Raw genomic sequence first — 11,118 nt, 5'->3', positions numbered from 1 at the left:
CACCTCCTGAGCCACCAGCCCGGCCCCACCATTACTTTTTATGTCTTTATTTTGCTCACCATGATGGAAACAATTATCTCCAGTTTTACGGTAAGTGTAACACCCTTACGAACTCTCTTAGGCTTTTCTGATACCTTACGATACATTTTGCTAATGGATGCACAAAATAAATTGAGATAAGGCACAGATGCAGTTCAAAGCTATGGCGCTTGATATTGAAGTGCTGAGTGTAGTTTCTCAAGGTGTGTGCCGCCTCTGCAACAGCTCGCTGCAAAACAAGCTGAATGCTACTATTTTCACTTTTTTGCCTTTTTGGGTAAAGTGAAAGTCCTCTTCGGGTGTCTTTTGGTTAGCAAAAACAGGTGATTATGTAGGTCTTTTGTAAATGCAAAATGCGATAAGACGAACTTTCAAAAAGTGGGGGATACCTATATATGACATTCTGGAAAAGGCAAAACTATGGAGACAATAAAAAGATCAGTGGTTGCCATGGGCTTGAGGGGAGGGAGGGATGAATAGATGGATATGTTGAGGGCAGTGAAACTATTCAGTATGGTACTGTAATGGTGGATACACATCATCATACATTTGCCAAAACTTATTGAATGTATAACACGTAGTGAACCCTAATGTAAACTATGGACTTTAGTTAATAATAATGTATCAATATTGGTAACAAATGTACCATATTAATGCAAGGTGTTAATAATAGTGGAACCTGTATATGGGGGTGGTGATGAGATGATATATAAGACCTCTCTGTATTTCCACCCAATTTTTCTGTAAACCCAAAACTTCTCTAACAAAAATGAAGCCTATTAATTCAATTGAAAAAAATGAGTAGTAAGAATAACAATTCTCTAAACTCTCAAAGAATTACAACTAATCTAATCCTTCTGAAAAACAAATGAGATCAAGAACAGACTCAATGTTTTAAATAAAATGCCTTAAAACAACAGGAAGAAAAGAAAAGCAGGCTACTCACAAAGATCAGGAAAGAGTGAAAAAGAAGAATAAAATGAAGAAATAACAAGAAATGAAAACAATTGAATTTATTTTCAAGGATCTGGTAGACAAGCTAAAGGAAATTATATATACATAAGACCTAGAAAATATATAAGATTTAATATTATTGTAGAGAGAAGTATAGGTATGAAAGACAAAGGAAATATAATGTATATACAATGAGTATTCTTGTAAAAAAGAATGAAACTGCAGAATAGGAAAAAAATGTTCAATGTTATAAAATAAAAATATGTTCCTAAAAAGATAAATAAACCATTAAACTGGAAAGGTATGTTCTGCTTCAATTAACACTAATAAAGAAAATTTAGCATTGAGATGTCAACTAGTAAAGTTATTCAACTTTAAAAGTAGCAAATAATTTGAGTCCATGTTTTGGACAAGCATGGTTGCAGTCTCTCTCCCTTGAATTCAGTCCTGAGATGCCACAGAAGCACCAGATCCCAGAACGTAAGGTGGAGGAAACAGGAGAAAGACCTAGGAGGACAGAAGGCTCTTCCATTTCATTGTTGGGGAAGAAAATGGTAGCCTAGATTGGAAGAGGGACAGGTTCTACAAATGGAAAATTGGCTGGAGAGGTGATCCTTGCCTCATGTCTGTCTTCCACCACCTCCCCTGACATATAATACAGTTTAAGCAAACATCACTTAGAAATAATAGTATCCTGAGCTCAGATACTTGCTGTTACCCTGAAAGGTGGCGTCAGTTGAAGCTGGAAAGGCAAGAGGCTGAATAGGCAATAGTCAAATTCTGTTTATAACCCCAGAGTTTCTCTCCCACCCTGAAAAACACATAGAGGGGCACAGGCTGGGGCCTGATGTCCTGTCCTTCCCCAGCTACACTTTGTCAACTGATAGCCTCCAGGAGCATTAGCTTTCTGAGAAAAATCACAAAATTGAGACATGCAAATGAGCAGTTTAAAAAATAAAGATGCCTGATATAATAAACATAACGATTGAAATAAAATACAGTTAACCCATAAACAACGTGAGGGTTAGGGGCACTGACCCCTTGCACAGTCAAAAATCTGCCCATAACTTTTCACTCTCCAAAACTTTACTACTAACCTATTGTTGACTGGAAGCCTTACCAATAACATAAACAGTTGATTAATACATGCTTTGTATGTTATATGTAATATATACTGTATTCTTACAATAAAGGAAGCTAGAGAAAAGCAGTTTTTAAGTTATTAGTTTTTAAAATCAGTACATTTTAATGGAAACAACTTAACCAAAAATCTGTCAAAGAATTTTAAGACCCATTACAACCAAGTTTAATGAGAAAAAAAAAATATTATTAAGATCATAAGGAAAAGAAAATACACTTACAGTATTTATTGAAAAAAAATCCACATGTAAGTGGACCTGCACACTTCCAACTCATGTTGTTTAAAGATCAGCTATATTCAGTAAATGTGTTGAATTGCAGAGTGGATACCACCAAGAATGAACCAGCAAAATTCTATGCCAGTAGAAAGTAGAACAAGTTTCATAAAATTCTAACTGGAAAAATGTGTAACCCAAGAATTTTATACCCAGCTAAATTTTTCTTCCAGTCTAAAAATGCATTAGGTAGACATTCGCAACATTTCAAGAGGTACAGCATCCACAAACATTTTCCAAAACATCAACAATAACCATTCATTCCATGAATTCCATCCAACTACAATATGAATAAAAAATGAAGCTCTCAAGATTTCTTGGCTCCCTTGAGTCAAATAAAAATGAAACTCCGAGTAAATAACTCATGGAATTGTGTTTAAGAGTGTAGATGTTATCAACCTTGACAAAGTGAAATAAAGTATACACTAGTTCATTTTTTTTAAGTTAGAGGGTTGAAAAGTATAATAAATGTGCTAATTTACTCATTTTTCAAAGCAAAAATATGTAGGTTTTTTTTTAACGATCCAAATGCATGTATTTTATTTTCTTATTAAGTTTAGAGGTACCTTTTAGGAAACCAAACTCCCAGGGATAAAGATACTTTATTACTTCAGTTATTCCTTCATTTAAAAATTGAAGTTATCTATAGTCGGCATTTTTTAAAAGACACACACACTGATATGGAATGATCACCCATATAATGGCAGAATACTACTATTTAATGCTCCTGTTTGAAGAAAAGGGAGGGAGGAAAGGCAGAGTAATACATACTTGTTTCCTTGTATTTTCATAAAATATTTAACAAGAGTGGTTGCTTCTGAAGAGAAAGACTTGGGATTTGGGGTCAGAGAGTCGTATTTACTCTATTTCTTACAAATTTGATTTTTTTAGTGTTTGTCTGAATGTTTCCATCATTAAAGAAAAAGAAGAAAAAACTAACATAATAAAGAGGAAATAAGAGGTGAGAAAGTAGAAACTGTACATGTGTTTGGCTATGAAGAGGAACAAAAAATAGGAGTGTGTTTGGATGCTGATGTGAACCATATCAGAGTGTGAAGGGACAGAGGGAGGGTTCACTGGAGAGTGAACAGAATGTTTATTAGAAAGTGCCCTTGGGACAAACACCTATAGAAGGGAGGAGGAGGAAGCAGGCGTAGGCAGAGGGAGAAGCATAGCTGTGATGCAGGCCCACCATGCTTTACCAACCCCAGAGAAAGTTCTGGAGTCCGTTTGCCCTTCAGAGATATCTAGAGTTGGCTGGGATGACCAGACCTTTCCCCCTGCATCAGTGGATGGAGGCCACCTCAGGAAGGGGCCTGAACTTCAGCCCCTGCAGCCCTGGAGAGGCTGGCAGCTGAAGGCTCTGTGCTGACAGCACACCAGGACCTGAGGCAGCATGTCCTTCACTGACAGGGTCTGGGTGTCCCATCATTGTCCACCATGGTGAGAAACTAATGACTCAGAACCAAGGAGGTGGGAAAAGAGAAGTCCTTGAGGCGAGAACGGCTGGAATCCAGAGCACTAATGGGGATCACTCTGTGTTGGACTGGCCTGCAGCTTCCTGCACTGTGACAAAAGGGAAGGAGGAGGAGTTGGGGTGGGTGCTAGTCAGTGTAGAGTTTTGGTGGAAGAAAGGTGTAGACAATCCCATCAGCATCTATGTTCTCAAAGAAGATTTGAGAAACCCTGTCTTTTGTGAGAGAGAAAGTAAGAAATACTTGTCTCTGGGATTGGGAAAGTGGGCCTCCCGAAGACATTTAGGAGAGGTGCAGGGTGCCTTTATTTGCCCATAAGAAGTTTATGGTGGAAAATTAAAGCAGGACCAGTCATCTCTAAAGGCGGGTTTTCCTCCAGCAACTCAGTGGCTCAGACCAGGAAGGTTGAAGACAGGATTGGCCTTTACAGATTTCCATTGCCAGGAGTATAATAGAGGAAGAGAGAGGCTGAAGGCATTTGTAAGAGAGGAGTACAAATACAGACAGTGGCACTCAGGCTCAGAAGGGTTGTGTAACTTATTCAATGTCATACAACCAGTAGTTGGGAACCAGATTAAGAAAAGTAATGCAGCCCTGGTATATCACATGTCAGGGTCCTGGCGGGAAAGATATGGCACACTTTGAGAAATTTGAGGTGAGTGTATGTAGTAAAAGAACTACTCACAAAGTTGCTGGAGAAGGAGAGAACATACAGGAACAGCACAGTGCCTTGGCACTGGTAATGCGAGCTGTCCTTACCACCTTAGGCCTGAAGAGTGAGGGGGACAGCCATTGAAGAACCTGGTGACAGCAAGGCTGTGGGGAGACTACTTCCTGGGGAGGGCAGCAGCCAGCCTTTGATGACTCAGCCAGGAGGAAGCCTGAGGCATAAATTCCTCTCCCCCAGTCTCCCCACCATTCCCTGCTTCATTCGCCAAAGGCCCAGAGCAGGGTGTATGTAGATGAGGGATTTAAGATCAGCGCACCACCTTGACTCCTCAGGACACAAGTCACCAAACCAATCTGGGCATCAAATTGCTTTGATCTATAAAATAAGAGCAATCGTCCCTCTTCTGTGATTTGCAGTTTTACTCATACATGTCAGCATTTACTGCAATGACACGCTGCGTACACACACGTGGGGAGGTGGGTGCAACTGAGGCTGGTAGGTCCTCGTTCCCCTAGGTGCACCTGGATCTCAGCGCTGGGAAGCGTTTCTTTCCTCAGAGTCCTGCAAAGAATGTCTAAGCCCCGCCTTCTGGCCAGCAGCGGCAGCCGCGGGGCTGGGCAAATGCCCGCCTGTGGCCAATAGCTCCCCGCGCTCTGAGTGGCTCTCTGGAACCCCGGCGGAGAAGGGGGCACCTCGGCCGCCTAGACACCCGGGAGATTTGGGCGGCCACATGAGTTCCGGGACGCTCGGGGGGTGCCGCATAAGCCCAAATGGAGGGGAGAGTCTCCTGCCCTGTGTGCGGAGAAAACCTGCTAGCGGCCTCAGCCCCCATCTTCGCCTCCGGATCCCCGGCAGCTAGCAGAGCGCCCCCTTGCGGGTGGGCATGGGAGCCGCGGCCGGGATCGCGGCCCTTCATCTCCCGCGGCTTGGAGGAGGGTAAGGGTTCGGGTGACCGGAACTGGGCTCCAGGCCAACGGCTCCGCAGCCCCAAGAAAAGCCACCATCGCGGCCCCGCAGGGAGTAGTGGTGGGGTATGAACCAGAGACACAGTGGGTCACCAGGCGGCGCTGGCAGGGGGCACGAGCAGCTGCGGGCACCTCCCTCCCTGAGCCCAGAATCAGAAACTTACCGCGAAAATGTCGCTGGGATCTTTTGGTCCAAGTCGCCTATTTAACATTTGGGGGATTTTAGGGCCAGAGAATGACGTGCCTGAAGTCACACAGCGGGTCGCTGACAGCAGGACCTGGGGTAAAAGGAAAAGGAGACGGTGGCCCTGTCCCTTTCTAAAGGAGAGGGCCTACCTGCCGGATTAGAATTTTCAGAGGCCCTAGGTGAGCAATCCTAAACAAACCAAAATAAAACAAACCGTACAGGTGTGCTGAAGTTGAATTCGCTCCTTTCTAGATTTTCCGAATGCAAGATTTTTAAACATTTATCAGAGGTAAACTTTTCTCCCAGTTTGGGTGAATGCGCTTTACTAAAGGCCAGGCTCGGGCGTGGGGGGGACCTTGTACTGCAGAACAGGGATAAGTGCAGAGGCTCAAACTGGGTTTACGGTCAGTTTCGCCACCAACTCCGTCTAGGGTTGAGCCTCAAGTTCCGCATCTGCAGGGTGGAACGATGGAAGAGATGGTGTTTGCCAAGGGCAGCCGGCAGCGGATTTTGGGGCTCAACCTGGGGCTGGGGAGCGCAGCCTACAGACCAGCCAAGTGGGCGGAAGGGTCAAAGCGTCCGCAGCGTCGCAGGCTTTGCTCCGCCGAGGCTTCACAGCCGGCGGGGTTCCGCTCAGGCTCCAAATGACCCGCGGACCTTGGGAGGCAGAAATCCCTGGGCGCTGCGCGCACCGCGAACTCCCCCCATTGTTCTAGCTACTGGGGATTGAATGCACGCTGGGTGGACGCGGGCGGCGACTTGGCTCTGGGGTGCTCAGCTCTGCGGAACACTTCGGGCAATTTCCGATGCCCACGTCTTTGCTTTCATTCCCTCCCTTCCTTAACCTCCCGAGAAAAAAAAAAAAAATCCTAAATATATCCGGCGGCCTCCATTTCTAATTGCTCACTTCCCTCCCACCCCCCCATTTACACAAGACTTTGCTAACCCTCCAGACAGAGACCATTTTTATCAGGATTATCAAAATCACCGGGCCTGAAGTTAGCCACATGGGAGCCAACATTCTCCTGAACACATACAAATCGTAAACCACTACCACCCTCCCCCCCACAACCCACAAAAGTCAATAAACTTATATGCCTCCTGAAGATCAAAGACAGTAACTTAATTTCCCCCCTAAATAAGGTGATTTTAAAGACACACCCTTCGCAGACACTAATGGTTCCCTCTCACATTTCCAAAATTCAGAGCCGGGGTAATGCTCAGAAATATATTCTCATGTTTCAGAAGAAATAAATAAATAGGGATAAGTTACTTCTCTCGAAAAGTTAACACAACATCCCAAAGAAAAGCTGGAAAGAAATTCTCATTGCGAATATAAAAGGGGGAGGAAAATATTTTAACTTATTTCCCCCTCAACAGTATTGATGGAAAATATCTTGGGCTCAAGGTAATTAGTTACAAAGAGGTCGCGCGGAGCACAGCTCGGGTGCGTTGGTCGGGTGGTGACCGCTGGGTTATCAGAACCCTCTCGGGTCAACGCCGCCTTTCTAGCACATTTTTTAACCTGAGGTGCTAACGGCCCACTGGCTTTGTCAGTGTTCTCCAGGCGCAGGGGACTCGGACCCGAGTTAGGGCTTCGGGACACAGGACACTTGGGGACCTTATTCAGGAAGGAAGCGCGAGCGAGTGGGGCTGGCGGCGGAGGTTAGCCTCCAACAGCGCTACAGAGGGACCAGGGCTCAGGTCGCTTCCGCCGCGCCCACTTGCGCGGATGGTGAAATGCAACGTAGGCGGCGGTTCTCCTTGAGTCACCTCGTGAGCGACACGCAACCCCGGCGAGCGCAATGGGGTCGGAATCGTAAGGAGTGTTCTATCTCGGGACAGCGGGCAGCCGGGCGTCGGAGGCCGGCTGGCCCCGCTGGAGCCAGATTGCGGCATCGAAAACTTTCTGAACACCCCTGGGATGAACTCGAAATCCTGAGCTTCCGAACTGCACGCGCAGTGGCAAGAATGCAGCAGGATGCAGCACCTTTCGCCTGCGCTTTCCCCAGCTAGCGGTTACAGTTCCTCCGGAGCTCAGCTCCTCAGCACCCGCTTCCGCCCCCGCCCCGGGTGGATCATTTTTCCGAGAACAGGGGACAGCGACTTCGAGTGGACTTTTGACTATTAAATAAATGCAACTCAGTGATCGATTTGCTCCCAGTTTACGTTTGACTTAAAAGAAATTGGTGGGGAAAAAACACCACCTAATAATTAGTGCAGCAGGTCAGCAAACCAAACTGTCTCCTAAATGAAGGAGAATGTTGGCTTTATTATTTATTCAGGGGAAAGGGAAGATTGAACATTTTCTTAAACTTAACATCCCCAACAAATTAATATCCGGACTAAACTTTCTACACGTGACTTTCACATTCACTTTTCTACCAAGAACTTTAACCCGCCCTGTTAATTTCTCCCCCCCGCCCCCCCCCCCACACACACCTTACCCCAGCGGTTTGGGAAGCTAGGGAAGATTTTTTCCCTGAGGATAGTTTACACGGATCCCAGCTAACCGGCAGCCCCAGAGAGATCAACTCCCGGCAAAGAATAAGAACGAAAGCTTTTTTTAAAAAGAGTAATAGACAGAGATTTCCAAATATGCTTTCCACTTGAACTTCCTAAACTGGTGCCTGTCCCGGAAAGGTATCTCTCTGAGTCCCCGACGTGGGGTGGGCTGGTTTGGGGGCTGCATGCATGTCCGGACTGACTCTCGCTCCTCCAACCCCCTCCCGACTGCATAACACACACACACACATCACGAGCCCACCCACGAAACATCTGGATGGGGACTCGCGTCCCGACATATGGGCAACTAGAGCCAAGGTTGGCTCCGGGAAGCGAGTGAGGAAAGGCGCGCGGTGCCGAAGTACACCACTCAGTGGGGTCTGTCCCCTTCCAGCGCTGGGTCCCGCCAGCATCCTTCCTACCATCTGCTCCTGTCACCAGCCCCTGGCTCCACCCCTGTGATCCCGCCCCTTGTACTGCAGCCAATAGTAACCCCCGACCACTCTCCACCGCCCCAAACCCTTTCCACACCCCCACGTCCTGGTAGCTGGTTGGCTGCTGAACCCTCAGCGAAGCGGCTGTATTTGCGTGGTACTCCAGGTTTCTGGTAGGTGGAGTGACCTGTCACTCCTGGTGGCCGGGCCCGCCTACTCCACCTCCGTCTCAGACTCTTCCTGCGCAGTTCTCCTTCGCAGCCTCTGCGAGGAAGTGCCGGGGCTGCTCTCTGGCTCCATTCACAGGGCTGCGAGGAGGCAGCCCCGGCGAGCGGCCGTGCGCACCGTCCGGAGTGGCCAGGAATCGGGAGTGCAGCGTTCTTCTCTGGATCCAGAGCGGGGCGTCGCGCCGCAGGAGCGGTCCGCAGGCTAGCAATTGCCGCCACCCGACTTTCGTGCCAGTTGCGGCTCCTCCCGGGCAACATGTCAAAAGCCGCCGCCGCTACAGCTGCCGCCGCCACCTGGGGAAGAACAGCAGCAGCAGGAGCAGCGGTGGCCACGGGCGCGCGGGGGCAATAAACCGCACCACCAGGCGTCCGAAGGGCCAAGGACCCCTCTCCGCGCTCACTGTTCCGGCGGGACCCGCGCCATGTGCTGAGCCATGCCCCTCGCAGCGCCCGCGGGCAGCGCATGGGGCAGCGTCTGAGCGGCGGCGGATCCTGCCTCGATGTTCCCGGCCGGCTCTTGCCGCAGCCGCCGCCGCCCCCGCCACCGGTGAGGAGGAAGCTCGCGTTGCTCTTCGCCATGCTTTGCGTCTGGCTCTACATGTTCTTGTACTCGTGCGCCGGCTCGTGCGCCGCCGCACCGGGGCTGCTGCTGCTGGGCTCTGGGTCCCGCGCCGCCCACGCCTCTCCAGCCCTGGCCACCGGTCCCGACGGGGCTTCTCCCAGGCTGCCGTTCCAGGCGGCTCCTGCCACCCCGTTGGCTGCGGTCAAGGAGACGGCCGACGGCGCCGCGAGCCAGGAGGAACAGAGTCCCGAGGCGCCGGACTCCTCCAGCCCCATCTCCAGCTTTATTAGTGGGTCCGGGAGCAAGCAGCTGCCGCAGGCCATCATCATCGGTGTGAAGAAGGGTGGCACGCGAGCGCTGCTTGAGTTCCTGCGCGTGCACCCTGACGTGCGCGCCGTGGGCGCCGAGCCCCACTTCTTCGACCGCAGCTACGACAAGGGCCTCGCCTGGTACCGGTGAGTTTCCCCGCCGGGGCAAGGGGCGCCAGCTGCGATCCAGACGGGAGAAGAGGGAGACGTGGTGTGTGCTGGGGAAGTGACAGGGGTACAGCTTTGAACCACTGGGGTCGGGGAGGGGCAGAGAACAAACGCGAGATGCTGGCCAGCAGCGCTGAGAATCCCGCCCTAGAGCGGTACCCAGTGTGCGCCACCTCCGCCCCCCGCCTCGCTACAAACCATAGAAACTTCTCGAGGAGTTCTGGCAGCTCAATGGCCCACGATACCCTAGCATTAATCAGGAGAGCTCTCCTCAAAGGGGAGACAGCGACTGAGACAGCGCTCAGAGAAGCGCACAACGTTCTAACTGCGGCGGTGTCCCAAACGAATCAATCCAGAGTTGCTCATTTTTTATTCTTCCTCTCCGCGTCCGGGACGTTCTGCGTCCCGCCGGCCGCGGTAGACCGGCCGCAGTAGACCGACTTTAAGAGCAGCTTCTGCTCCCCAGATGGAGATGTGGGGATGGGAGTGACCGCATCCTATTCAGGCCGCAGGGAGTCTGTTCACTTTTTTGTTGCGGTACTCCTCCTTTCTGGAACCCGAACCCACAAAAGGTCAAACTCTTTTCGCTATCTAGCAGCTCCGGCTGGGAGGGTAAACTGGGCGGGGTAGCCCTGCGCCTCCGCCTGGCGGACGGGTGGCCGCGGGCGGAGCGTGGAGCGGTGCTGGTCCCTGTCGGGCAAAGACTAGCACTGCAGCGGGCGGGAGCGGCGTACATCTTTGAAGGTTTCCCGGCGCCTCCTGCCTGGCCCGTCAGTTTCCGCCTCCCGGGCCTGGGTGCTGGGAGAGCGAAGGCTGGACCTCGTGTCTCCGCGGGCCCTTTACACCTCGGGCCGCAAAGAATATTGGGGGCCCACTCATTAAGAAATATGAGTTGCCCTGAGGCCGCGGCTTCCGGAAACTTGGTTTTCGAGTAGCGTTGTGGGTCTGATTCCAAAGGGACAGCGGCTCCCGGGGTCATACTCACAACCTCCCGCAGCTGCGGGTCTTTGGGGTGAGCTGTTGGGTTGACCGAGCTTCCGGTGAGGCGCGGGTGGGCAGAGGGTGGGCAGATTCCCGCCTTCGGAAACCTAGTTGCCAACCAGGAGCCCGGCCACCGGCCCCCACCCCTTTTATCGGTCACCCCCCACACACACACCCTCACAAGCAGGTCTCCATTGACTCCTCGGCACCCCTCCAGGCTCAAAGAGC

The 11,118-nt window shown here is 50.0% G+C and overlaps 1 protein-coding gene across 1 annotated transcript in view; it reads left to right on the top strand.

The window, feature by feature from the left end:
• The first annotated feature begins 8,888 nt into the window (after window positions 1–8,888).
• HS3ST3B1 (heparan sulfate-glucosamine 3-sulfotransferase 3B1) overlaps window positions 8,889–11,118 on the top strand; it is a 43,424-nt gene continuing 41,194 nt past the window's right edge. Inside the window, exon 1 of the mRNA XM_019712529.3 lies at window positions 8,889–9,888. Within this exon, the coding sequence (XP_019568088.2) occupies window positions 9,335–9,888 (554 nt within the window). The 5' untranslated portion in view covers window positions 8,889–9,334. The remainder of the gene's footprint in view (window positions 9,889–11,118) is intronic.

This window comes from Rhinolophus sinicus, chromosome 12, assembly GCF_057876585.1.
Source record: "Rhinolophus sinicus isolate RSI-liver-muscle chromosome 12, RSI-T2T, whole genome shotgun sequence".
In the NCBI taxonomy this organism is placed as follows: Eukaryota; Metazoa; Chordata; class Mammalia; order Chiroptera; family Rhinolophidae; genus Rhinolophus; species Rhinolophus sinicus.
The sequence above is the reverse complement of the archived record's forward strand: the minus strand, read 5'-3'. Positions and strand labels throughout refer to the sequence as shown.